The sequence below is a fragment of the Callithrix jacchus genome, chromosome 12 (genome assembly GCF_049354715.1).
Source record: "Callithrix jacchus isolate 240 chromosome 12, calJac240_pri, whole genome shotgun sequence".
NCBI classification, from domain to species: domain Eukaryota; kingdom Metazoa; phylum Chordata; class Mammalia; order Primates; family Cebidae; genus Callithrix; species Callithrix jacchus.
In genome coordinates, this window is record NC_133513.1 from 5,678,984 (window position 1) to 5,705,912 (window position 26,929).

At 54.0% G+C, this 26,929-nt stretch overlaps 1 protein-coding gene across 6 annotated transcripts in view; it reads right to left on the minus strand.

Annotated features, from left to right (window-relative positions):
- Positions 1-9,898: 9,898 nt before the first annotated feature.
- Positions 9,899-26,929, minus strand: part of SLX4 (SLX4 structure-specific endonuclease subunit) — a 30,083-nt gene continuing 13,052 nt past the window's right edge. For all 6 annotated transcript variants that reach the window (XM_035266765.3, XM_009009059.5, XM_035266764.3 and 3 more), the window contains 10 exons: positions 25,945-26,147; positions 25,512-25,828; positions 24,592-24,832; positions 24,060-24,148; positions 22,910-23,056; positions 21,495-21,661; positions 17,413-19,712; positions 13,160-13,262; positions 11,801-12,214; positions 9,899-11,392 (listed from right to left, as the gene is read on the minus strand). In XM_035266765.3, the coding sequence (XP_035122656.3) occupies positions 11,038-11,392; positions 11,801-12,214; positions 13,160-13,262; positions 17,413-19,712; positions 21,495-21,661; positions 22,910-23,056; positions 24,060-24,148; positions 24,592-24,832; positions 25,512-25,828; positions 25,945-26,147 (4,336 nt within the window). In that variant the 3' untranslated portion in view covers positions 9,899-11,037. The remainder of the gene's footprint in view (positions 11,393-11,800; positions 12,215-13,159; positions 13,263-17,412; positions 19,713-21,494; positions 21,662-22,909; positions 23,057-24,059; positions 24,149-24,591; positions 24,833-25,511; positions 25,829-25,944; positions 26,148-26,929) is intronic.

Below are 26,929 nucleotides of genomic sequence, written 5' to 3' on the forward strand. Positions count from 1 at the left end.
GAGGGTGGATCACCTGATATTAGGAGTTCAAGACCAGCCTGGCCAACACGGAGAAACCCCATCTCTACTAATAATACAAAAATGAGCCGGGTGTGGTGGTGGGCGCCTGTAATCCCAGCTACTCGGGAGGCTGAGGCAGGAGAATCACTTGAACCCAGGACGTAGAAGTTGCAGTGAACCAAGATCGTGCCACTGCACTCCAGCCTGGGTGACAGTGAGGCTCCGTTTCAAAAAAACAGCTTTCTATCTGCAGCCCTGGGGTTTAGCAGGCTCCCTGACCTTGGATTTACAGTGAGGAGCCTGGCGTTTTAACATAGGTAATGCTTTTTACCTGGAAAATGCTAAAAGAAGCTTAGCAATAAGTAAAATAGCATTTTTTCAGGCATTTGGATCATGGTGTTGAAGAGGTGAGGAGGTTGATGGCACTTAGGCCAGCTGAACTAATCTGGAACATTAGGAGCGGGCCAGGGCACGGCCAGTCTCCTTATGCTGCCCCAGATCCTGTTGGCTCTTCCCATTCTTGTATTCTTGTAAGCTTGTAAGTATCAAAACCAAGAGGGATTAAAAAAAAGATGGGATTTTGGGCTAGGCACAGGGGATCATGCCCTCCATCCCAGCACTTTGGGAGGCTGAGGTAGGAGGATCACTTGAACCCAGGAGTTTGAGACCAGCCTGGGCAAAGTAGTGAGAACTTGGCTCTACAAAATAAAAATTTTGAAATTAGTTGGGCATGATGCTGCACGCCTGTAGTCCCAGCTACTGGGTAGGTTGAGGTGAGAGGACTGCTTGAACCTGGGCGGTTGATGCTGCAATGAGCAGAGATTGTGCCATTGCACTCCAGCCTGGGCAAAAGAGTGAGACCCTGTCTCAGAAATAAAAAAGATGGAATTTGGATTGACATTGCCTTGTGTGTATGTGTTCATATGGGTAATTTGAGGCCCTTTTTTAGATCCTTTGGTAAAACTGTATTTTTTCTCATCTCAATCTTGCCAGTTCCTTTTTTGTATCTAGGTATTTTTTTAAAAATTTCTTTTTTTTAGATGGAATCTCATTCTGCTGCCAGGCTGGAGTATAGTGGCATGATCTCAGCTCTCTACTAAAATATAAAAATTAGCCATGCATGGTGGTGCGTGACCGTAATCCCAGCTATTGGGGAGGCTGAGGCAGGAGAATCAGTTGAATGTGGGAGGTAGAGGCTACAGTGAGATCATGCCACTGCACTCCAGCCTGGGTGACAGAGTGAGACTCCACCTCAAAACAAAACAAAAAAAAGAGAGAGTTTTCAGAAGTGAAAAGATAAAAATTATTCTTGCTGAAGTAATCTGTTTTTTGGGTTTTTTTTTTTTTCTTTTTTTGAGAAGGAGTTTCACTCTGTCACCCAGACTGGAGTGCAGTGGTGCAATCTTGACTCAATGCAACCTCTGCCTCCTGGGTTCAATCGATTCTTCTGCTTCAGCCTCCAGAGTAGCTGGAACTACAGGCACTTGCCACCACGCCCGGCTAATTTTTGTATTTTTAGTAGAGATGGGGTTTCACCATGTTGGCCAGGATGGTCTTGATCTCTTGACCTCCCAAAGTGCTGGGATTACAGGTGTGAGCCATTGTGCCCAGCCTAAAATGGTTTTTGTTGTATGATGAATATCGTTGATATAAAAGATGATTGGGATTTTTGTTTATCTCATGTCCCATCAACATATTAAATATTCATGTTGGTTCTCCTCATTTTCCAGTTAATTTTCTTCAGATTTTCAAATTACTTCAGCACAGCTGGGCACAGTAGCTCATGTCTGTAATCCCAGAACTTTGGGAGGCCAAGGCAGGCGGATCACTTAAGGTAGGAGTAAACCCCATCTCTCAAATTGCAGAAGTGAGCTGGGTATGGTGGTGTGTGCCTGTAATCCCAGCTATTGGGGAGGTTGAGGCAGGAGAATCGCTTAAGAGGAAGTTTCAGTGAGTCAGGATCACACCACTGCACTCCAGCCTGGGCGGCAGAGCAAGACTCCATCTCAAAAAACAAACAAACAAAAAACACAAAAACAAGTTATTTCAGCAAGAATAGTTTTTATTTCTTCATTTCTGAAAATTAAAACTCTTTTTATCAGCCTATGAAAGATATTTTCCAGCTGTACTTCACATCAAACAGAACATTTATTTTCAGGTGGACTAAGGAGTTAAAATTGTAAACACAAAACCATAAAAGCACAATAAGAAAATAGGAGAGAATATTTAGAAATATTATTTGGGTACAGAAGCCTTTTTACAGTGGTACGTAGAAGCCAGAACTCTCAGCCTGGGCAATATAGTGACACACTCTCTCTACAGAAAAACAAATAGTTTGGCTGGCGGTAGGCACCTGTGCCCTAGCTATGGGGAGGCTGAGGTAGGAGGACCCCTTGAGTCCAGGAGGCTGAGGCTGCAGTGAGCTATGATTGTGCCACTGCACTCCAGCTTGAGTGACAGAGCAAGACCTTGGCTTAAAAAAAAAAAAAAAAAAAAAGCAGAATTCATAAAAGTGGAGACCAGTAAATTTGCCTTAATTGAAATAAAATAATAAATATTTAGTTTGCTATTAAATAATTTAAATATTTATAAGTAATAATGGATGCCATAAAGTTGAAGTAAAAACCATAAGCCAGGAGCCAACGTATGAAAAAGTATGACTATCCTTAATCCATAAAGAACTGTTAGAAATCAATAAGTAACCAAATAGAATTATGAACCCCAAATGAAATAGCAGAAAGGACACAGATCCTCACAGAAGTATAAATGACCAAGGTATTGGAAAGATGCCCAGTGTCAGTAAGGATCAAGAAAAAAAAGAATAAGCTATCATTTTTCATGTCTCGTGGCTGAATATAACAGACTGCATGGGTGAGAATGAGGAGGTAGTGGGAATCTTTTTTTTTTTTTTAAACAGGGATTCACTCTGTCACCCAGGCTGGAGCGCAGTGGCACAATCATGGTTCACTGCAGCCTCAACCTCCCTGGGCCAAAGTGATCCTCCCAAGTAGCTAGAACTAGCTGGGACTACTGGTTGGTGCATGCTACCACACCCAGCTAATTTTTGTAGAGACAGGGTCTTGCCATTGTTGCCTAGGCTGGTCTCCAACTTCTGGGGTCAGTAATTTCTCATCTTGACCTCCCAAAGTGCTGGAATTATAGGCATGAGCCACTGTGCCTGCCCTGTAATGGGAATCTTTTTTTTTTTGAGTCGGAGTTTCGCTCTTGTTACCCAGGCTGGAGTGCAATGGCACGATCTTGGCTCACCGCAACCTCCGCCTCCTGGGTTCAGGCAATTCTCCTGCCTCAGCCTCCCGAGTAGATGGGATTACAGGCACATGCCACCGTGCCCAGCTAATTTTTTGTGTTTTTAGTAGAGATGGGGTTTCACCATGTTGACCAGGATGGTCTCGATCTCTTGACCTCGTGATCCACCCACCTCGGCCTCCCAAACTGCTGGGATTACAGGCTTGAGCCACCGCGCCCGGCCGTAATCATTTTTTAAAAACCGGCCAGGCATGGTGACTCACGCCTGTAATCCTAGTGCTTTGGGAGGCCAAGGTATGCAGGTTGCCTGAGCTCAGGCGTTCAAGACCAGCCTGGGCAACATGGCGAAACCCTGTCTCTACTAAAAATACAAAAAATTAGCTGGCACGCCTGTAGTCGCAGCTACTTGGGAGGCTGAGGCACAAGAATCTCTTCAGCCCAGGAGGTGGGGGTTGGAGTGAGCCAAGATCACACCACTGCACTCCAGCCTAGGCAATAGAGTGAGACCCTGTCTCCAAAAAAAAAAACCAGTAAGTTCTAATTACGTGTCACTGGAAAGATGTCTCCAGTGTATTTTTGTCTTAATATTATAAAGGTTTTAATTACTTTCACTGAGGCATGATTTATATACAATCAAATGTACTCTTTCACTGTACGGTTAGATGATTTTTGACAAATGTATATACCTGTATAACTATCAAAATCAAAATATTCAACGTCTCTTTCTCCAATAACATGTTCCCTTCTGCCCCTTACAGTCTGTCCTGACCACACCCCTCTGGCCCTAGGCCATTGCTCTACTCTTTTCACTGTAAATCAGTTTTGCCTTTTCTAGAATCTCATGTAAAAAGAATCACACAGTATCTACGATGTATTTTTTATGTGGAAAAATACCAAGATGCAAGGCTGGATGTGGTGGCTCCTGCCTTTAATCCAGCACTTTGGGAGGCTGAGGAGGGAGGATCACTTGAGCCCGAGTTTGAGACCAGCCTGGGTAACATAGGGAGACCCCGTCTCTACAAAAAAATACAAAAATTAGCTGGGTGTGGTGGCGTGTACCTGTAGTTCCAGGTACTTGGGAGACTGAGGTGATAGGATTGCTCCCCGCCGGGGCCTCAGTCCTCGTGGGCCCTGATGGGCCCTTCACTGCCATTTGGCACCCATGTGGGGCCTCCCAGTGCTGGCTGCCTGCATCTCCCACCACGGCTGCTTGGATGCTTCTCTCTCCCTACACCCTGCCCCTGCCCCCTTTCAGGACCTCAGAATTCAGGACTTGGTCCTCTCGAGGTGGCCCCAGCATGATCACCTAATCTCAAAAGGCTTCCGGAAGGAAGAAGGAAGTGGTGGCTGCAACTTGGGGCCCCACCCTGCTCTACTGTGTGGACCCCTGGAGTCCAAGGGGTGGACAAGCCCAGCCCTGGGGAGCCCAGCACCCTGGGACAGAAGGGGGGTTACAACCTGCAGCCAGTGAGCCCCAGGCTGAGGAGCACCTCCAGGGAGGGGACCAGAAAGGACACCAGGGCCCCTGGAGCCTGGCCATAGGGGAGAACCTTGCGGCCGACCCATGGCAGTGATGCCTCTTCCAAGAAGGCCTCTGTGGTTGCCCTCTCTCTTGAGCCTTATCTCACCTGAGGCTGTGGCCGGGAGAGGCCCTGGGGCTGCCCACTGACCTGGGGGCGGTGCCTGTACCCTCCCTGTCCCTCATAATCTTTGGGGCAAGTCCTGTGTTGTCACCTTCATCTACAGGTAGGGAACTGAAGCCCAGAGAAGTAGCCTCCCATGGTGGTGGGGGGGGGGCAGGTCCCAGTGCCAGGAAACGTGCCCAGGTCACATCTGTTTTTTCTTTTTTTTTTTTTTCTTTTTGAGATGGAGTCTCGCTCTGTCACCCAGCCTGGAGTGCAGTGGCGCGATCTCAGCTCACTGCAAGCTCCACCTCTCAGGTTCAAGTGATTCTCCTGCCTCAGCCTCCAAGTAGCTGGGATTACAGCTGTCTGCTACCATGCCAGGCTATTTTTTTTTTAGTAGAGACAGAGTTTCACCATGTTGGCCAGTCTGGTCTCGAATTGCTGACAACTGATCTGTCCACCTCGGCCTCCCAAAGTGCTGGGATTAACATGGAGCCCTGCCACATCTGTTTTTTCTACAGCGTGAGCCAGCCCTGCCCCAGGAGGCACCTTCTTGGAGTCTCGTGGGGGTCTCTCCAGTCCCCCTCCCAGAGTGGCTCAGGCCTTAAGGCCACTGTTCTTTCTGCCAGCATCCCTTCTCCCTCCCCTGCTCTGCACTGAGGGCACTTGGACCCAGCTTACCTCCCGGGCCTCAATGCTGCTCCAGGGACACCAAGACTGGGGGGCCTGGGGGCTCCATCTCTGTGCTCATGGGCTCAGCCCTGCTCCAGCTGGGCGGCGGTGGATGTCCTGGGAATCCCTGTGCCAGCCCGAGTCCTCAGGACTAGGGGTCAGGGCGCTTCCCACGCCAACTAACCAACCGACCTGCTATGCAGGGGCCAAGAACAGTGCAGCCCCGACCTTCTTTGCCGTCCCAGCCGGGCCCACCGGCTGCCCCTGCGGGTCCTCACCTCTTCCTGTGCTGGGCTCCACCTCAGCCTTCCTTCCTGTCTGATTTCAACAGCCAACAGCCTCGCAGACACATCGAGGAGCCAGGGCTCCCTGGCTTGGTCGCCGCCCCCACGTAAGTCAAGTGCAGGGGCGATGCTGGGGGTCGTGACTCTGCTACCAAGTGTCCCTGCAGGTGCCATGCTCAGGATAAAGTGGCCAGCGCCAAGACTGTTGCCATATCACCTCCATCCCGCCAAAAAGGAAGCTGCCTCGCCATCGATAGATGCTTGTTTTCAGGCGGGTAACCAAGAAACCGAGAGAGCAGCCGAGGTCACGCAACTAGACCGTGATCCCAGCAGGACTGGACTGCACCCTCCCACCACCAGGCCACCCCTTCTATTTATTTGTTCGTTCATTTATTAATTTATTTATTTATGACTGAGTCTTGCTCTGTTGCCCAGGCTGGAGTGCAGTGGTGCAATCTCAGCTCACTGCAACCTCCCCTTCCCGGTTCAAGAGATTCTCCTGCCTCAGCCTCCCAAGTAGCTGGGATTACCGGCCCACCCCACCATGCCCAGCTAATTTTTGTATTTTGTTTTGTTTTGTTTTTTTGAGACGGAGTTTCACTCTTGTTACCCAGGCTGGAGTGCAATGGCGCGATCTCGGCTCACTGCAACCTCCGCCTCCTGGGTTCAGGCAATTCTCCTGCCTCAGCCTCCTGAGTAGCTGGGATTACAGGCACGCGCCACCATGCCCAGCTAATTTTTTTTTTGTATCTTTAGTAGAGACGGGGTTTCACCATGTTGACCAGGATGGTCTCGATCTCTTGACCTGGTGATCCACCCGCCTCGGCCTCCCAAAGTGCTGGGATTACAGGCTTGAGCCACCACGCCCAGCCTAATTTTTTGTATTTTTAGTAGAGACGTGGCTTCACCATGTTGGCCAGGCTGGTCTTGAACTCCTGATCTCAGGTGATCCACTCACCTTGCCCTCCCAAAGTGTGGATATTACATGAGCCACCTTGCCCAACCTATTTATTTTTTGAGACAGGATCTTGCTCTGTTGCCCAGACTTGAGTGTGGTGGTGTGATCTTGGCTCGCTGCAGCCTCCACCTCTCCTGGGGATCAAGTGATCCTCCTGCCTTGGCCTCCCAAAACAAGGGGATCACAGGCGTGAGCCACTGTGCTTCCTCTTCGAACATCTCTTGCTTTCCTTTTCTCTGTCACAAAGTAGGCACCTCTGACCCAGCTGTGCCCCATAACATCTTCCTGTGAGCCAAGAGCTCCCCAGAGGCAGGCCACCTGTACCCTAAGAGGAAACAACAGAATGTAGCCGTCCACGGCCGGGATCATACTTGGCCCCTGGAGGGGAACCTCAGCGGGTGGCCTCCCCTGACTGAGGTTCCCCCTGAACATGGCCCAGAGCAGGCCACATGAGAAAAATTACAATAAAGGAGAAGTATGGGACATCTGCCGGGGACAGGGAGCAAGCAACTTAACATGGGGCCACTGAGGGAAGCAGGTGATAAGGTGGGAGCCAAGGGACAAGGGTCTTGGGGTCTGAATTTTCCTCGGTAAGCAAATGGGAGCCAGTGATGGTTGTAGAGCAGGAGAGTAGTGGGTCTGGGCCCATAGAGCAGCTTGTGGACTGGGGAGGTGGGAGGGTTAGCTGGTTCCTGAGAGCCTGTGTGGGTGATGGAGTGAGAGAGCTGAGGCCGCAGATCAGAGGTGCTCCTGCACATTCCCCGGCCTGCCTGCCTTCTTACCTTTTCCCTCCTTTCATCCCTCCCTCCCTCCCTTCCTCCCTCTCTCCCAGCAATGCTTTCTGAGCACCCAGGAAGCTGCTGGATGCTAGGAGGACACGATGGCCCTCAAGAAGGCTGCCTGAGGCTCCAGGCAAGCAGGGTGCAGACCCAGTGGCTGCAGCCTCAGCTGTGGGGAGCAGCAAAGGCGCCTGAAACCAGGCTGCTCACAGGATGTTGGAAACCGCAGGGGCCGGGTGGGTATCTTTCACATGAGAGGGGCCAGAAGCTCGCTCTGCCTCCTTTCATGGCTCACGGGGGATGGATGCAGAGCCTGAGAGGACACAGCCTCCTCCATGGCATCTCAGGGAGCAGCCCATCCTGGCCCAGCCCACGTTCCTCCCTCTCACAGGAGGGGAGTCCATCAGTCCACGCAAGGCTGGTCCTGTTCCCTACTCTGCTGGCTCTGCTGAGAACCAGGTGGGCCGTCCTCCTGGCTCCTGGGCAAGGGGTGTGATGGGGACTTCCTAGCTATTCTCACTCAGGGGCTCTCTGTCCACCCAGAGCTGGGGTCAGTCGGGCAGGCAGCAACTTCCTAACTCAGCAACAGCTCAAGGCCCCACCTGCAGGCTCTTTGTCTGTGAGCCCCCCCGCCTGGGCCCAGACTGGGCTGTAGCTCCCCTGTGACTGCCTTGAGGGGCCATGCCCAAGCCATGCCAAGTTGGGGCCACCAAAAGTGAGGCAGGCCTGGAGGCCCAGTCACATCACAGCGAGGCATGGACATCCCCCCACCGTTTTCTGATCTAGTTGGGTTACCAGATGAGAGTTCTGCTGCCAGCCTTTTTCCCCGCCCCCCTTTAGAAATTTTCTTTTTAAATGTCGTTTACCAAATAGAGACTTGGTCTCACTGTGTTGCTCAGGCTGGTCTCAAGCTCCTGGGCTCAAGTGATCCTCCCGCTTTGACCTCCCAAAGCACTGGGATTACATGTGGGAGCCACTGTGCCCTGCCTGCCAGCTTCCTTCTCAGTCACTCCTGGAAGGGACTCCCTCCCGCCTTGTCCACGAGGAGGCCCCACTGCCTGCCAGCTTCACTGCAGGTGCTGTGAGAAGGCGTTTTCCTTTTCCGTCTGTCAGCTGGACCGAGTTTTGTGCTGCCTAGGTCAGCCTTATCTCTGTGGCAGGGCCGTCTACTCCCGGATGCCACCATGCCTCTGTAGGTTCCCACGGTGGCTCCTTCAACCCCTTTCCCTCTGCAGGAATCAGCTGCTTCCCAGCTGGTTTCAGGACAAGGAAATGCTGCATTGTACAGGTTCAAGGCCAGAACCTGGTCCCCTGGCCGGTGGCACTGCACAGTCTCTGCACAGCGCTGGCCCCTGTCCGCCCAGGGAGCATCCAGCAGGCCCAGCTGGATCCAGGGTCACGGTGAGGCTTGGATCCAGTCCCCAGGCCATGCCCCCACCAGCCCTGGGCTCACACCGCATTCAAGGCTCCTAGCCCAACTTGTTAGCTACTTGGAACTCCTCCCCCAGCCAGTCTTTACCAGCCCTGAAGTTCTGAAGTCTTAAGTCATGGGACACAGCGAATGTATCCAAACCACAAACCCTGTGAGGCCAGACCTTCCCCACTCCCTGTCACTTCCCGAACACCGGGGAGGGGGTCAGCCCACCGAGGCAGCAGTGCAGGATGCCTTCCAAAACAGGCCACAGGCCAGCCTCAGATTGATCACAGCTGATCTCAGGCCCTCAAATTGTCTGCCCTGGGCTCTCTAAGCTTCGAGGCCTGGGCCTCTCCACCAGGTCACGTGCCAGGACACAGCATGAGAGCCTGAAACCACATTTCACTCCCTAAATGCTGTTTGCCCAGAAGACACAGCTCACAAACCTCTCTTCTGAGAGGCTGTCCGGACACGGCCCTTCAGGCCACGGGAGCCTGACCCCCCACCAGGTGGGGATAGGCCAGTGTCTGCCTCCTCCACTGGACGGGACGCACCGGTAAAGGCAGATGCTGACTCGGTGAGTTATGGGGTGGGTGGGGTGGGCGCGGCAGGGATCTGAATCTGCTTAGTAACAACCCCCTGTTGAGGCAGCTGCTGGAGATGCTTGCACCCCACTTTGAGGAGCAGGGGCTGGAGCTTGGCACCCAGCCAGGGCTCAATTGGATGCAGATGTATGGACACATCTCTGGTCTAGGAACTGAAATGAGGAGACAGCAGGCCCAGGTCACCCCGAGGCAAAGAGCAGGTGCAAGGTAGGGGCTTCTGCAGGTGCAGGGCGGGGGCCGAGGGGCCGCGGTGTCTCCAGCTCCTGCCTGTTTCCCTCGTGATCTTCCAGGAGGTTTTAATAAAGCCACTTGGATTTATTGCACATTATATAAAACTGACTGCATTTGAAACAGACGAGGACATTCACAAGGATGGAGACTGAGGTTTCCTTTCCTGGCCCTTGCCTTCCTCCTGAGGTTGGAGGCAGCTTTAACCCAAACAGATGGAACCCGCTAGTGAACATGCTTGTTTTGGGGACATCAGAGTTTTTCTGGGCCCTTGTGCACTGTCCAGTTTCGAGACTGCTGGTGACAATGGCAAGTGTCCAGGCAGCCCGGCTGGGCCAGGAGAGTTGCACCTGGGCTGTGGCAGTGAGGGGAGCCTGAGGACACCTTGTCTCAGGCTGGTGGTGGCTGGGGTTGGCCTGAGTGCTGAGGAGGACTGGCCTGGGCCACTAGGGCAGGCTGGACCTGATGTCCATCTTGGGACAGACGTGTGGGGCAGCTGTGCCCAGGACTGGTGGGCTCAGAGGGTGGCAGATGTGGCAGAACAGGCCTTGCCCTGACCGGCTGGTGATGACCCACTGCCCCTCTGGGACACACGAGGGCCCTACTGGGTTAAAGGGAGACACACTGGGCCGGGTGAGGTGGCTCACACCTGTAATCCCAGCATTTTGGGAGGCTAAGTTGGCTTGCCAGAGCTCAGGAGTTCGAGACCAACCTGGGCAACACGGTGAAACCTAGTCTCTACTAAAATACAAAGATATTATCCAGGCATGGTGGCATGCGCCTGCAGTCCCGACTACCCAGGAGGCTAAGACAAGAGAAGGGCTTGAACCCGGGAGGCGGAGGGTATGGTGAGCCGAGATCGAGCCACTGTCCTCCAGCCTGGGTGACAGAATGAGACTCCATCTCCCAAAAAGGGGAGACACACTGTGGGCACAGACAGAGGAAGGGGCTGAAGTCTAAATTCAATGGATGACACGCTCCAAATGCCACTCTGGAAAGCAGAGCGCAGAGGAGGAAGCCCTGGATTGGGCTGTGGTCGTCGTCACAGTGCATAGCTGATGTGGTCTCAAGGCCCAGGAATGTCTGTGGAGGCCTGACCCACACTGGGTGTCCTAGGTCCTCCCCGAAGATGGCAAGGGTGGGGGCTGCTGATGGCAGGGTGGGGGCTGCTGATGGCAGGGTGGGGTGGGGTTGGGGACAGCCTGTCAGTTCTGCTCTGCCTTCTTTTTGCCCCGAGGCTGCCGCCTCCTGCCCTGCAGCTTCTCCCTGCGGGCGGCGGCGGTGGTGAAGGTGATACAGTGGGTATCCAGGAAGTCCAAGAGCCTGCCCGAGGACACACAGAGGCCATTCTGCTTCAGCTCAGCCTTCAGCTCCCCCAGCTCAAAGGGCTGGTACAGCAGCACCTTCTGGTATAGGGCCGGCTTGGAGCGGATGTAGCATCTCAGCGCCTCGTCCATGTCCGCCACCTGCACGGCTGCCTGCGAGGCACTGATCTCGTCCTCACCCTCCTCCTCTTCACCTGCAGACTCAAATGCTGCTCCAAACTCACAGGAGGAAGAACTGAAAAGAGCCAGACCCAGACATTTTGCAACCCCTTTCTCTCCGGCCCCTCAGACCAGGAGCCTCTTTAAAGGAAGGAGGCTCCCATGGCTCCCATGGAGCCTGGTCTGTGGCACAGACGACCCCCCCTCCCCAGGGCAGTAGGATGGGCCTGAGAGATCCCTGCAGGCTGCTCCAGCGGGATCCTGCCCAGCCAGAAATATCCAGCCTGCAGGAACCAGGAGGCCTGCACAGGGGTGGGAGCCAGAGAACCAGCCCTCTAAACCCACCTGGCTTTCCCATAGGTCACGCCCAGAAGGTGATAGGGGTGTTTGAAGATTGGCCATTAGGCCTCGCTTGTGCCAACCCTCACACCCATGGGCCAGAGAATACATTAGGCCACTGACCCCATCGCATCCATCTGGTTACCTCTGTGAGCTCAAAGAGCTGTCATTGCCATCCACAGAGGTGGCCACGGATTCCTGGGAGGCTGGGAGCTGGGCATCATCATCGAGGCCTGGAGGTGCCTCTTTGGCGGGTGACCTGCTCAGGGGTGTGATGCTTTCAGGATGCTTCTTTTGATATCGGGGGCCCTTGGTCTTAGCAGGTCCCTTGGGCCTATGGGCCTTGGGTCCTGTGGTGGCCTCCTGCTGTGCATGGACCACTGCCCTTGAGGGCTTGCAGGTCTGGGAGGCGAGGGTCTGGCAGTGAGGCGCCTGCAGCAGCACCTGTGAGGACTGGCTCTCGTCCTCGGAGTCTGAGTCCAGGGTCTGGTGTGTGTACTGGAATATCTCCTTCAGCTTCAGAACCATCTGGCGTTTAGGCAGAGGGCGGACTCCAAACCTGACGGAGAAACAGGTGGACCTCAGGACCCACCCACAGGGCTGGCCCACGCTCCAGACTATTCTTCAGCGTAGCAAAGAGTGATGCCCAGTGCATTCAGCGAATGGCTTGTGTGACAAACCATCGATGTCTGACTTCTGTGAGCATCCGAGGTTAGTGTCTCCAGCTAAGCTTACTCTGATGATTCCAAATGAAACACACCAGCCGGGCACAATGGCTCATGCCTACAATCCCAGCAGTTTGTCAGGCCAAGGCAGGAGGATCACTTGAGTCCAGGAGTTCAAGGCCAGTCTGGGCAACATAGCAAAACCCCGTCTCTACAAAAACTACAAAAATTAGCCAGGCGTAGTGGTGTCACCTGTAGTCACAGCTACTAGGAGGCTGAGGTAGAAGGATCGCTTAAGCCCGGGAGGTTGAGGCTACAGTGAGCCAAGGTCACATACTCCAGCGTAGGCAACAGAGTGAGACTCTGTCTCCAAAAATAAAATAAAAACCAGACATAAGATATACTGCTCCCAGTTCTGATGGATGGTAGCAGCAGCAGCCTCCCTGGGTGCCTGAGCGGAAGAGCACCGTCATGTGGATGTGAGAGTTCAATGTTCTTTTAAAAAAATCAGGCCTCCTCACTCAGACTGCTCTGGCTAGGGGCCACTTCCATCCACAAGGAACATGGGGACCTGCTGCCCATGGGTGACATGCCAGAGTCTACGTGTTGGCTCCCTGGGAAGGGTGCACAGAGAGGACTGGGCAGCTCACCCTGGCACCCAGCAGTCATGCATGCTCCCCACGAAGCAGACCGCAGACCCTTTCTCCCAAGCCCAGGCCAGCTGCATCCACCGGACCCCAAGGGACCACGTGGGGGACCCTCCCACCCCCAGGCCTGTGAAACCTGGTTACTCGTGGGAGGGAAAAGCCCACTGTGGGCAAGCTTGGAAGACCACCAACCTATCCAGTTCCTTCTTCAGCACCGGGGTCTCCATAATGGAATACTGTGGCATTGGAGTTATGGGCACTTTGGGGGGCAAATTCTTCTTCCAATTAGCACCTTCTGGGTAAAACAAAAGAAGCACACGTTTTAGCACAAGGGACCCGAATTTCCCACGTGTGATCCCAGTAGCGTCACCAAGAGGAATACTGCACCTGAAGATAACCCAAGCAACACTTTTTCTCCATGAAAGCAACAAAGGAACTTTGTTTTCCCGTTTACAGCACCGGGGACATGCACTGAGGGCCACCCCTTGTATAACACAGATGCCGGCTGAACAGGGCTCCTGGGGCAGCACAGCACGTCACAATATCTTACACATGTAAACTTAAAAACGTCTGACCCACAGTGACAACCTGAGACAATGGGTCACACTGATACTCTTCAAACAGGCTTGGCTGCGTGCTCACGCCTGTAATCCTAGCACTTTGGGAGGCTGAGGTGGGCAGATCATGAGGTCAGGAGTTCCAGACCAGCCTGGCCAAGATGGTGGAACCCTGTTTCTAATGAAAATATAAAAATTAACCGGGCGTGGTGGCTTGTGCCTGTAATCTCAGCTACTTGGGAGGCTGAGTTGCAGTGAGCTGAGATTGCACCACTGCACTCCAGCCTGGACAACAGAGCGAGACTCCGTCTCAAAAAAAAGAACAAAGAAAGAAAAAAAAAAATAGGCTTAGATATCAGTTTTGTTTTTTAAAAATAATTTCATCAATTAAAACCCAGTTATTCACAAGGTAATAACGAAAAAAAAAAACCCACTCAAAAAAATGGGCAAAGAATGTGAACATACATTTCTCCAAAGAAAATGTACAGCATGGCCAATAACCACATGAAAAGCTGCCCGACATCATTAGTCATCAGGGAAATTCAAACCACAGTGAGATACCACTGCACGCCCGCTAGGAGGGCCATGACAGAAACACCGAGCGCTTGGGCAACATGGCAAAACCACAAATCTACAAAAAAAAAAAAAAAAAACAGCTGGGTATGGCGGCCCAAGCCTGTAGTTCCAGCTACTCGGGAGGCTGAGGTGGGAAGATCGCCTCAGCCAGGAAGGTCGAGGCTGCAGCAAGCCGTGAACACACCGCTGCACTCCAGCCTGGGCAGTGCAGCAAGACCTTATCTCAAAACAAACACAACTACAACAACAAGGATAACGAGTGCTGGCAGAGACAGAAAACGGTGAAGTCCTTTGGGAAGTAGTCTAGCAGTTCCTCAAAATGCTACACACAGTTGCCATCTGACCCAGCAATTCCACTGCTAAGTATAGAACCAAGAAGAATGAAAACTTACGTCTACACAAAAGCTTGCATGTGAATGTTCCTGAGTAGCATTATTAACCACCAAGGAGTAAAAACAACCCACGTGTTCATAATGGATGAACGGATAAGCAAAACTGGCATGCCACCAGTGGGAATTAGACATAGAAAGGAATGTATGCCCAAAGCCAGGGCAACATAGCAAGACCCTGTCTCTAAAAAAAAAAAAAAATTAGCCAGGCATGGTGGCACCTGCCTGTAGTCTCAGCTACTCAGGAGGCTGAGGTGGGAGGATCACTTGAGCCTGGGAGGTCGAGGCTGCAGTGAGTTGTGATTCTGCACTGCACTCCAGGCTGGGTAACAGCAAGAGCACTACTCAAAAACTGGCCGGGTGCAGTGGCTCAGGCCTGTAATCCCATCACTTTGGGAGACTGTGGTGGGTGGATCACTTGAGGTTAGGAGTTTGAGATCAGCCTGGTCAACATGATGAAACCTTGTCTCTACAAATACAAAACAAATTACAGGTGGCAGGTGCCTGTAATCCCACCTACTCGGGAGGCTGAGGCGGGAGAAGTGCTTGAACCAGGACGGTGGACGTTGCAGTGAGGCGAGATTGCACTGCTGCACTCTAGCTTGGGCAACAGAGCAAGACTCTGTCTTAAAAAAACAAAAACAAAAAGAAAACAGAATAAAAAGGAATAAAGTACTGATCCATGCTACAACATGTATGAATCTTGAAAACTGTGTGCTAACTGAAAGAAGCCAGACACAAAAGGCCACATATCAGTAACATATGGCTCTGTTTATGACATGTCCAGGACAGGCAAATCTATACAGACAGAAAGTAGATTCTTGGTTGCCAGGCCTGGGGGAAGGGGAAGGGGAAGGGGAGAGACGGTTCATGAGTTTGGGATTTATTGTTGAGATGATGAGAATGTTCTGGAAGTAGATGGTGACAATGGTATAACACTGTGAATGGACTAACAACCACTGAACTGTCCATTTTAAAAGGGTAGTTTTTTTTTGTTTTTTTGTTTTTTTCCTTTTGAGACGGAGTCTCACTCTGTTGCTCAGACTGGAGTGTGTGCAGTGGTGCAATCTGGGCTCACTGCAACCTCTGCCTCCCCAGTTCAAGCAATTCTCCTGCCTTAGCCTCCTGAGTAGCTGGGACTAAAGGCACATGCCACCACGCCCGGCTAATTTTTTATAATTTTAGTAGAGACAGGGTTTCACCATGTTAGCCAGCATGGTCTCGAACTCCTGACTTTGTGATCCACCCACCTTGGCCTCCCAAAGTGCTGGGATTACTGGTGTGAGCCACCGCACCTGCCCCAAAAGGGCAGATTTTATGGTATGTGAATTATATCTAAATAAAGCTCTCACTCTGTGAGAGCTGGAATATCTCTCTCAGGCGTGAGGTGGCTCATGCCTGTAATCCCAGCACTTTGGGAGGCCAAGGCGGGTGGATCACCTGAGGTCAGAAGCTGAAGACCAGCCTGACCAACATGGTGAAACCCCGTCTCTACTAAAAATAAAAACAGCCTGGCATGGTGGCCGGTGCCTGTAGTCTCAGCTACTTGAGAGGCTGAGGCAGGAGAATCTCTTGAACCCGGAGGTGGAGGTTGCACTCCAGCCCGGTGACACATGAGGAACAGGGACTTTGGGTTCTTCTCTCTTTTATGACCATTTTATCACCATGGAACCTTTGAGAAAGGCAGATTCTTCCTGTGGCCACAGCACCATCCTAAAGCCCACCTCAGATCTGCTCTCCGGCCTCCTCCAGCCATTCTCACAGCACTCCCTGGGAACTGGTTAGAAATGCAAATTACTGGTCACCCTTTGGGGCATGCTGGGCCAGGTGTGCTATAAGAAGCTATCCAGGTGCTTCTGAAGCCCCTGAGGGCAGAGGGGGGTGGGGACACCATCAGTGGCCTCATTAGTCTGGATTTCCGGTAGCAGCACCGAGGGGAGGGGCCGACACCTGGGGCTCTGACTCTCCCCCGGGACTGAAATGAGCAGGAAGGTGGCATCCCTGCACCTGGGGGGACCAGGAAGAACGGGCCTCACAGCCTTTCACGCTTGCCCCACCTGTTTCTTTTCTTAATTGAGATGAAATTCACATAAATCGTAAAGGGAATGATTCAGTGGCAGTAAGTATTCACAGTATTGTGCAACCATCACCTCTATTTCCAAAACATTTTCAGCACCCCAGAAGGAAACCTTGTACCCCATAAGCTGTCATTCCCCCTCCTTCCAACCCAGGGCAACCACTAACCTGCATTCTGTCTCTCTGGATTTGCTTATTCTAAACATTTCCTATCCATGAACGCAGACGGTGATTCTGCGTTCTCTCACCTGGCACCGTGTTTCCCGGGGCCTCCACGCTGTGGCATGTGTCAGTGCCTCGCTCCTTTGTGGCTGAACACTGTTCCATTTTCTAGGTGGACCACGTTTGGTTTCCCCCTTCACCTGCTGAAGCATTTGGGTTGCTTCCACCTTTTGGCGACTCAGTAGTGCAGCTATGGACATGCGTGTCTGAGTCCCTGTTTTTAATTCTTTTGGATACACAGGCAAAAGTGGAATTGCTGGGTCCTGCAGCCATTCTACAGCTAACATTTTAAAGAGCCACCCTGGCCCAATCTTAAGGCACGCCGATACTTGTTGAACGACTCTCGGCCTTTGGAGGTGCTGGCTCCGTGTTCTGGAGAGGGGTCCACAGACGTGGATCTTTACCACATGCCCAGGTAAGCACTAGTTCCAGGCAAGTTTGGGAAACCCTGACTTACTGGCTTAGTAGGCGGAGGGGAGTCTGGAAGGCAGCAGAAGCATCGTGCCCTCTGGTCAGCAGGCATTCAGCACCACCTGCCCCTGGGTCGCCTGACTGATCTCCACACCCACTTAGTGTAAAAGAGTCAAAAAGACAGTCCCCCTCCCCAGCTCTCCCAGCTACTTACTGGGCGTCTCTAACCCTTTGGGCTTCTGAGCTCCACTGGTGCTTAGCATCTGGGTGGGAGGAGGGGTCTCTGGAGGCCTCTGCTCTTCCCCATTCCAGTCATCCCACAGAGCTGAATTCAGAACGCTCAGCCTGCTGTTCCCCAGGGAGCCCGCACCCGGGGACTTCTCTTGCGATTTCCGCTGGGCAGTACAGCTTCCTCGGATGGGGGTGGTATCCAGGAGTCCCGGGGAGCAGCAGTCACAGCTGTCTGCAGCCTCCTTCATCCTGAGGCTGGGGCTGCTGGTGCTCAGGGGGCCGGTCCGCTCCAGGTTCCAGTGGTCAATGGGAATTGGCGAGAGGGGCTCCATGTGCCAACAGCCATTGTCAATTGGAATTGGGGGGTCACTGTGCAGTGCGGGGCTGCTGTTGGCCTGATGGGAGGCCACCTCCTGCTCGTCGTCACTGTCACCGAGTTCCACCACTTCAGTCACTGTAGTCTGATTCAGAAAGCTTGGCCCGGGTGGTGAGTGTTTCAGGAACCGCCTGCTGAAGTGGGTGCGGCCCCCTGAGATGGGACGTGGAGCCAGCGGAGAGGAGTGCAGGTGGCCCTCGGAGTGGGGACAGGAAGGACTTCTGTGGCCTTGCCTTCTGCCATCAGAAGCTCCTGGAGAGATAGGAGTGCAGTATGAGGCTGGTGTCTGGGGCCTGATGACTGAGAGCTCCTGAGCAGCTCCGTTCCCTTCCCTGTTTCCTACTGAGGGCCTGGGCATGTGCTGAGTCACCGCCTCCCCGGCCGGCCCACTCCTGAGGCTGCTGATTTGGGTCTGGGAAGAACAGTCTCGGCTTCTGCCTGCCAGCGGGGTGGCGGGCACCAGCCATGAGGTGTCTGTGGTGCTGCCCTCTTCGGGGCTGCTCTCACGGTCACAGAATAGCCACGGAGCCCCTCTGCTGCCCCAAGAGCCCCGATTCTCTGGCAGCCCTGCCTTGTCCTCCCGCTGCAGTGAGGCTTCCCTTTCCACTGGGCTCTGGGAAGGTTCCTGGTCCGCATCAACGTCAATGATGGAGAACAGCTCACAGGATCTAGGGCTAATTTCTAGAGCTTTCTTTTCTTCCAGGGGATCACTAAAAACGGACACCTTTTTGGATTTTTCCAGCTCCAGCTCCTCATCTGAGTCCAGTAAGAGGATGACATCATCTTCTTTGTTCAGTTTGGATGAAGATTTCTGAGATCCGGAACTTGAATGGTGAGGATTTGACTGGGTTAGGTCAATGGGCAGAGACTTTTCTGGAGACATCAGGACCCCCTTATCTCTGTGCTCCAGCATAGACTGACACTCTTTGCCTTTCTGGCCTGGCTCGTTAGACAGCGTGAGGACACTCCTCTCCCTTTTCTGCTTTGATGGCACAGCTGGAGATGGCGAGGTTGGGGACCCCACCTGGGAAGTTCTGCTGCGGGACCGGGGTGTCGCCAGGGCCGGCCAGCTTGTATGATGAGGGTGGGGAGACAGGCAGGGACTCCTGCCCGGGGGAGGCCCCACTAGGAAGCAGCATGGGTGCGGTGGAGACGCCTGCCAGGGAGCCAGGCGATGAGAACCCTCCAGCCCCTTTTCGCCGATAGCGCCACCCTGTCCCTCGGGCTCACTGGTTATTTGTGGCGGCTCTGAGAACTCTCCCTGAGGGGAAGAGAAGAGCTGTTCATAGTCCCCGGCATCATCTGCGCGTGGAAGGGAGATTTCTTTCCTCTTTGCCCGGCAGTCCCCGGAAGGGCTGGAGCAGCTGGAATGGCCAAGCGCCTCCTCCGGTGCCTCCTGCTCAGGGGCCTCCGGTCCCAATGTCCCTGAGCACTGGCGCTGGGGCAGTGGGAGGGTGCACTGTCCCACCTTCCCCCAGGTGGTGGCGGCCTCATCTCCTCCCAGCCCTGATGGCTCCACCTCCTCTACCTTGTCCCGCTGTTCCTGTACCTGGACACTTGCAAGGAGCTGCCCAGAGACCGGACTGTCCCCCTCCAGCCAGTCAGCGTCCTCGCCAGTACCCGATGCCCTTTCTTCCTGGCGCAGCTTTCGCTGAGTAGCTGCAAATTCATAAATTTCCTCCATTTCTTCTTCATTCACTTTTTCTCGATCTTCTTCATGGCCCTTGGATTTCCACAAAGTCTCCGCTTCCTCCTCTTCATCTGCCCACATTGACCTCAAGAGTTCCTGGAAGTTCTCCGCCCTGCTTTCACAATTCTCGGCTTCCTTCTCCTCCCATGGTTTGCCCTCTGAATCTGTAGCAACGGGCACCTGTTCACACAGGTGAACAAGCTCGCTCACGCCAAACCTGTAACACAAAACACCGGGAGTCATCGCCACTCTGCATGGAGGTAGGCTCTGGGCATCCCTGTGGGGTGGGGGACCAGAGCAGAGTCTTCACCAGGAGGAATGACCGTGACCCATGCCCTGCTCCCTCTGAAGGCGGTACCCACACTCCTGCCCAGAAACACCCAGGCCACTTAGTTCCAGACACCAGAGACTCAAGACACTCAGCACAGGGCTTGCTAACTACAGCTGCAGACATAAAGGGGTGTGTTGGGCTGAGTGTGAGGTAACAGGGATTGGCAAGGCTGCAAAACTGGGGTGTCTGTGCTGCCTCAGAGGCCCCTAAGACACAGCGTCAGGGCCAGGGATGGTGGCTCATGCCTGAAATCCCAGCACTTTGAGAGCCAAGATAGCAGGCTCGCTCAAGGCTGGAAGTTTGAGATCAGCCTGGACAACACAGAAAGTCTCCATCTCTATAAAAAAATATAAAAATTAGCCTAGGAGTTCAAGGCTGTATTAAGCTGTGATCATGCCACTGCAATCTAGCCTGGGCAACAGCAAGGGACCCTGTATCTAAAAAGATAAAAAAGGCCACACAGTGGCTCATGCCCATAATCCCAGCACTTTGGGAGGCTGAGGCAGGAGGATCGCTTGAGGCCAAAAGAGTTCAAAAAGAGCCTTAGCAACGTAGTGACACCTGTCTCTCTAAAAAATAAAAAAAAGAATGAAAAAACTTGGCATCAGACACAATCCATAGCAGACCCAGTCTGTCGGGTCAGACCCGGCCAGTTGGCCAGCCAGCCACCTGTTTGAAGGCTCTGTGACCTAATCAGTTCATTTCACATTTCTAAGAAAGCAGCGGAGGGAGGATGCAGCTTTGGATGGGCAAGGCTTCATCAGTGGCAGAGGCCCTGTCCAGAGGTACAACACTTGTCCCTGCTGAGCTGCCGCTTCTCTCCTAAAATGCAGTTGGACAAGCCAGGGGAGCTGTGGCATACCAAGATACAGCCTAAGCATTCTCTCCACGCCTGTTTTCTGGGACTCTGGAAAGGACCCATTTGTTCAGGTCACTGTAGCCAAGGGCCATTCTCTTCTTTTTTTTTTTTTTGATATAGTATAGTGGGGTTTAGTGGCCTGATTCAGCTCACTGCAGCCTCTACCTCCCAGGTTCCAGCAGTTCTCCTGCTTCAGTCTCCTGAGTAGCTAGGATTACAGGCACACGCCACCAGGCCCAGCTAATTTTTATTGTATTTTCAGTAGAGACGGGGTTTCACCATGTTGGCCAGGCTGGTCTCGAACTCCTGACCTCAGGTGATCTGCCCACCTCAGCCTCCCAAAGTGCTGAGATTACAGGTGTGAGCCACCGCGCCTGCCCCATTCTCTTCTTATCACACCCAGGGGGGGCTAAAAACCACGGGGCTTGGCCGGGCGTGGTGGCTCAAGCCTGTAATTCCAGCACTTTGGGAGGCCAGGCAGGCGGATCACGAGGTCAAGAGATTGAGACCATCCTGACCAACATGGTGAAACCCCGTCTCTATAAAAAACAAAAACAAAAACAAAAAAACCTCATGGGGTTTGACAGTCCTCGCCATCCAGTGCTCGGCACCCCTGCCAAGTGTCTGTTCTGGTCTGACTTTCACCTAATGCCCCCTGTTTCACAGAGTCATCGCTGGTCCTGGGCTTGGGATTAAAAGGTATAAACAGGACTCTTAGTTCGCTCAGCCTCAGCCCCGACCCCTCTGCAGCACAACCCTCCCCCGAGCTGTCCACCTGCCAGTTTCAAAGGCTGGGGAGCAATCCAGACCTGTGTGCCAGGGAGCTCAGCTCTGAGCTCAGGCCAGGAGGAAGGCCAGTGTCCGCAGTGTAGAGATAGTGCAGGAACGTGCGGGCGGCCTCGGTGCTCACGTCACCCAGCAGGACACGCTGGGTCAGAACCCCATCCTCTACAGCAGAGAAGCCTTCGTGGTTCACCTGAAGGTGAAATGCAACATGAGGGTTTACTGGTCAGAGAGTTGTAACTTGGAGCAAAGCAGACAGTCTCCAGTGTCCTGCAAGTCACTAGTCTTTTTCTTTTTCTTTTTAGAGAATTTCCAGGAGTGTCTCCTCCTGTTGCCCAGGCTGGAGTGCAGTAGTGTGATCATAGCTTACTGCAGCCTTCAACTCCTAAGCTAATTTTTATTTTTGTTTTGAGCTGGAGTCTCTCTCTGTCACCCAGGCTAGAGTGTAGTGGCAAAATCTTGGCTCACTGCAGCCTCTGCCTCCTGGGTTCAAGCGATTCTCCTGCCTCAGCCTCGTGAGTAGCTGGGATTACAGCTGCATAGCACCACGCCTGGCTGGTTTTTTGTATTTTTAGTAGAGACAGGGCTTCACCATGTTGGCCAAGCTGGTCTCAAACTCCTGACCTCAGGTGATCCACCCTCCTCAGCGTCTCAAAGTTCTGGACTTACTGGTGTGAGCCACTGCTCCGGGCCCCTAGGTTAATTATTAATTTTTTTTGTAGAGATGGGCTCTATGTTGTTCAGACTGGTCTTGAACTCCTGGCCTCAAGCAATCCTCCCACCTTAGTCTCCCAACGTACAGGGATTTAAGGCCTGAGCTGCATGCCGGGTCCCTAGTCTTCTAAATAGCTCCATGCCCCAGGTCAGCGTTAGCCGGTGCTGATGCACATTCTTGGCCAGTAACTTTACAGGTGAGGCTTAACACTTCTCTGCTGTCCAAGCGTATTGAGAATAGACATGCCGAGACCCAGTTAGATTCCTCCTGACAGACACACCTGGGCTCCAGCACTTTGACAGAGACTGATATAGCTCCCTGAGTTCCTGCTGACACTCAGGTCAGATGCTTTCAAATCTGAAAACAAAAGGTTCACCAGCACCTCAACACTGAAGAGATAAATTGTGAGCCTTTGTAATGAGGCAAATAGAGAAGAGAGAAAACAATTCTGGGAAACAATGAACTTTCATTCAACAGGATGAAAAAGCTGATGTTTCCCAATTCTGAGGCCACCCCCTCACACCCACTCCTAACCTCAAGCATGGGTCTTTATCTTCTCCACTGTTAGAGAAAGGGGATGGGAGGGTGGAAGGGAGGTGAGAACATGGTGGGGGCGGGCAGGAAGTGAGGGAGACAGGGATGGGGGGGGGCGGAAAAAGAAGAGCACCTGAGGCAAGGGGAGAGCCTAGTCAGAGAGTCGGGGAAAAGGACGGCATGTGTACTTACATACTGGATGAGAAGCGGGCATCGAGCGTAAAGCACGAACTTGTGGGCATACAGCACCTCCCCGCTGTCCGTCTGGAACTGGATGTCACTCAGGTGTGGGTTATTGACCATGGTGCCAAAGTCAGAAACCAGCAGCCCAAGTGAGAGCTGCAGTGGGAGGGGAGGAAGCGCCGTCACCTCGCCTGCCTCTGCTCCTCTCCCTGCGCAGTGGGAAGCTCCCCACAAGGAGGTGGCACTAGGGTGGGCCTCAAGTCGGGACCTGTGCTCTCCTTTCCTCTCCAAAATGGTTCCCACAGTGGGCTCCACCTTTGAGTGACCCTAAAGCTGTGAGCGGCACAGAAGAGCAATGCACTAGATTGTTCCTCTGACTATTCCAGGGGGTTCCCTGGCACCCATGGAGAGGCCAGATGGGGGGCTAGATGTGAACCCACAGCGCTGGCAGCTCCTGCACTGCCTGGGCCAGGCCGTGGTGTACCTGGGCTCTGAGGAGGTGTACCCATGCCCTGTGATGGACAAGCACCCTGAGTCCAAGAAGCTTGGGGACCTGGCCAAGAGGACAGCTGGGTTCTGTGATGGTGTCCCCAGGCTGGCCCTTGGCCTGAAATGCTTGGCTCTGACATGCAAATGGGAGGAGGTCCACTCTAGGGACAAGCCAGCTCCCACCCCAGGTCCTCCCCACACAGCACCCTGACAGGGAGGCCAGGCCTGACTGCTCCGCTGTGGTCTGGAGCCCAGCCAGGACCTGCACAAAGGGGAGGGACAGCAAGCCCTCAGTAAGCTCGCAGCTACCGGGGAACAAGCAGAGCATGCCTGGATGGGGTAGCCGCACTGAGAAACTGTGGTCCCACACACCTGGGACTCCAGACAGAGCAGGCTCTGGGGGCTCAACCCTGAGGTGCCCCACGGAGTCACAGACAGAAATGGCAGAAGTCTCATGGCAGAGCCCCTAGAGGAACACCAGGGCAGCTGTGGGCCTGTGGCTCTGCTCACAGCTGTCAGGATGTGGCAGCCTTCTGGAAAGCAGAGACCTTTTGGAGAGGCCCTTGCACTTGCATTGGGGGCTAGAGGCCAGTGGTGAGCTGACCCAACCACACACATGGCAGGTGGGAATGGCCGGGACCACAGAGCTTGGGGCAGAGCCAGTCCTTACCGAGGCACGGCCACCCCTGTCCAGCTGCTTGTCCTGCGGTGGCACCACAAACCCAGTCAGAGGAAGGCTGCTGGGCACCATGTCCAACCCTGAGTGGAGGGTTTGCAGGTTAAAGGAATGCCACGGCCCAGCCACGTCCACCACCAACAGTGCTGACCACAGCCCGAGCTGGCCCTGCGATGCCTCGGGAGGCGCTTGCTGCCCGAGGACGCCTTCATGCAAAGCAAGCCCGCGCGCCCGTTTCACCACCACCCACCAGGGAGGTAAGTGAACAGCAAAATGGACACGGTTCACCCAGAGGGTTCCCTCACTGTGGCAGACCGCTCTGTCTTTGGTTAAAGTGGAAGGGAAATCATGATGGAGTTGTCTACACCACATTCACCTTTGAGAAAAATGCAAAGTACCCAGAGGCTGTGTGTTCTCCCAGCAGGTCAGAGCTGCTGTTGCCGTGGTGCAAGAGCCAGTCCTCAGCCACCGGGAGGGGAGTCCTGGGACGGCAGGGCCAGCCCCAGAGTCCCACCCAGCATCTCACCTGTAGCCTCTTCTGAGCCAGCCGGGCCCCCACTGCCGGGCCACTGGCTGGCACTGAACCCCTCCGTCGCCAGGTCCATGAGGTCCTGCAGGGCCTGGTGCTCCCTCTGGCTGGCCGAGGGCGACGGCTCCCTGGAGTCACAGCCTGCAGGTGGGGTGCTGTGGAGAGCGGGTGACCTTCGTGTGCCCGGCTCTGACTGCTCAGGTGGTACCAGCGGTGGCACAGACTCCTGAGTGAGGCCCTGAAAGAGGCCGGTAGGCAGAGTAACCATGTGGCCACTGTCACTGACAGGCACTGCAGAAGCCGTCACATGTGCTGTGCACGGATGAACTTAAAACTACAGAGCAGGACACTGGCTGTGGGGACGGAGGGTCCCCGGAGCTCCAGCCACAGCCCAGAGCAGCCCTGGGATGCTCTTCTCCAGCACTCATGTCAGCAGGCTCCTCCTCTTGTCACGGCCAAGGCCAGGCCTGTGGCATCTGAGTCTGCTCAAAGGCTTGTCAGAGGCCAGTGGGGTCCAGGCCTGCCACCCTCCTAAGTCCTGCAAGTGGCCTCAGGCAGGTGTGTACTGACTCCAGGGCCAGCTGTTGCAGGGCCGTCTGCAGCGTGTGTTCAGAATGCAGGTTCCCAGGCTCTGTCCCAGGCAGTCTGCCAGCCGCCCCAAGACTCTGCATTTTCAACAGCTCCAGGAGCACAGTCCGTGGTGGAAACTAAGGGTCCTCCCAGATCCTACCAGCAGGCCATGTAGTTGCTGTACAGAGAAGTTAGCTGCAACCACCAAGCGTCCCTCTGGCTCCTCCCATCTCTGCCTTTCTTTCCTGGACTTGCCATCACCTGGCTGTGGATCCCCAGTATAGCAGTTCTGGAACTGCCGGCCTCCCCCAAAAGCCTGTGGCATATGCCTGAGGAGAGGGGCTCACCTGGGCGGGCCGCTGGGGCACGAGGGGAGGGACCAGGCTGGCTGTGTAGAAGGCCTCCATGGCCCAGGCCCCGGTCAGTGCGCTGCCCTCCCACAGAAAGCTCTGCTTGCCTTCAGGTGGGGGCAGACACCAGCCTGCCTTTTCCCGCCCTTCCTTTAAAATCCTGCTGGTGGGAAGTGGTGGCGTGCTGGACAATTCCACTTCCTCAGAGAGGAGTAAGGCCACACGGTCCTCTATCTGTCGGCCTGTGGTCTCGGAATCCTGGACTAACAACAGTGGAGGTGAACCTGGAGGTTTCTTCTTGCGACTTTTCTTCTCTAGAGAGAAACAAAAGTGACACTATCAACGGTGGGGTCAACCCACTCACCTGGGACCTGCTGGCGTTTTCTCTCCCAGGTGGGGGCTGGCGGTCTCTGTTCTTGGCCACACAAACCTGCTTCCGGTCTTATCCTCCCAGAAAAGGCACTTTCCAGCCTGAGTGCTGGCACAGCTGCACATGGCTCCATCTCTGACCGGGACAGAGCCATGGCCATCAGCAGGTCCTCAGATGGTGTCTCGTCTATCTTCCGCCTCTTCCGTGGCTCCTTCTTGCTCGAGGGTCCTCTCCGTTTCAGACCTCCACCATGATCGCTGAAGCTAGAAGACAACCACAGAGAAAAGCTATTGGGGCTAGAGGCATGTGCACTTCTGAGGCTGGTCACACTGGCCTGGCAAGGGCTGGGCCTGAGAGAAAAGATGGATGCGGACCCGCCAGGCAGATACATCCCCTGCTTCTACTGCCTTGTGTGAGCTTACTCAATCCAGGCCAAAAGTTCAGCAGGGCCCAGGCACAGGAGAGCCTGGGTCTCTTCATGTGCTGCTGCCCAGCAGGCTCACGGCAGACGTACAGAGCCATCTGCAGTACCTGCACATCCTCATGTGGCCCAGCCCGTCCAGTGGAGGCAGCAATGGATGGCTCTGAGCTGGCTCCCTGGATTCCCTCCACCTTCACCCACCAGTACTTTACACAGTCCTGGCCACACCAGCAGAAAAGGGTCCCTTCCTACAGGGGCTCCAGGCCAGTGCCTCTGCCCATGGCCAGAAGGAAGGGCTTCCCAGCTTAGGCTGCCAATGGTCGACGTTATACCAGCCACCCCGGGACTCTGCATTTGCAATAGGCAGCAGCTCGTCTGGTTTGGAGGAAATGAACAGAAGTGTTTCCAGCTGGAGAGAACCTAGGCTGCCTGGGCGACTCCCAACAAGCTGGGCAGGAAGGAGGAGGGCAGCGGCAACGCAGGAACTTAGCACACTCCGAACCCACCTTCCCTGCACTGCAGTCATGCCTCTGGCTTTGCAAAGGCTTATGCTCTCCACTGGGCCAGGGATGGCTCAAGTTCCCCTTCCTAGATAAGCACAGCCTCCCAGAGGGAAAAGAGCTG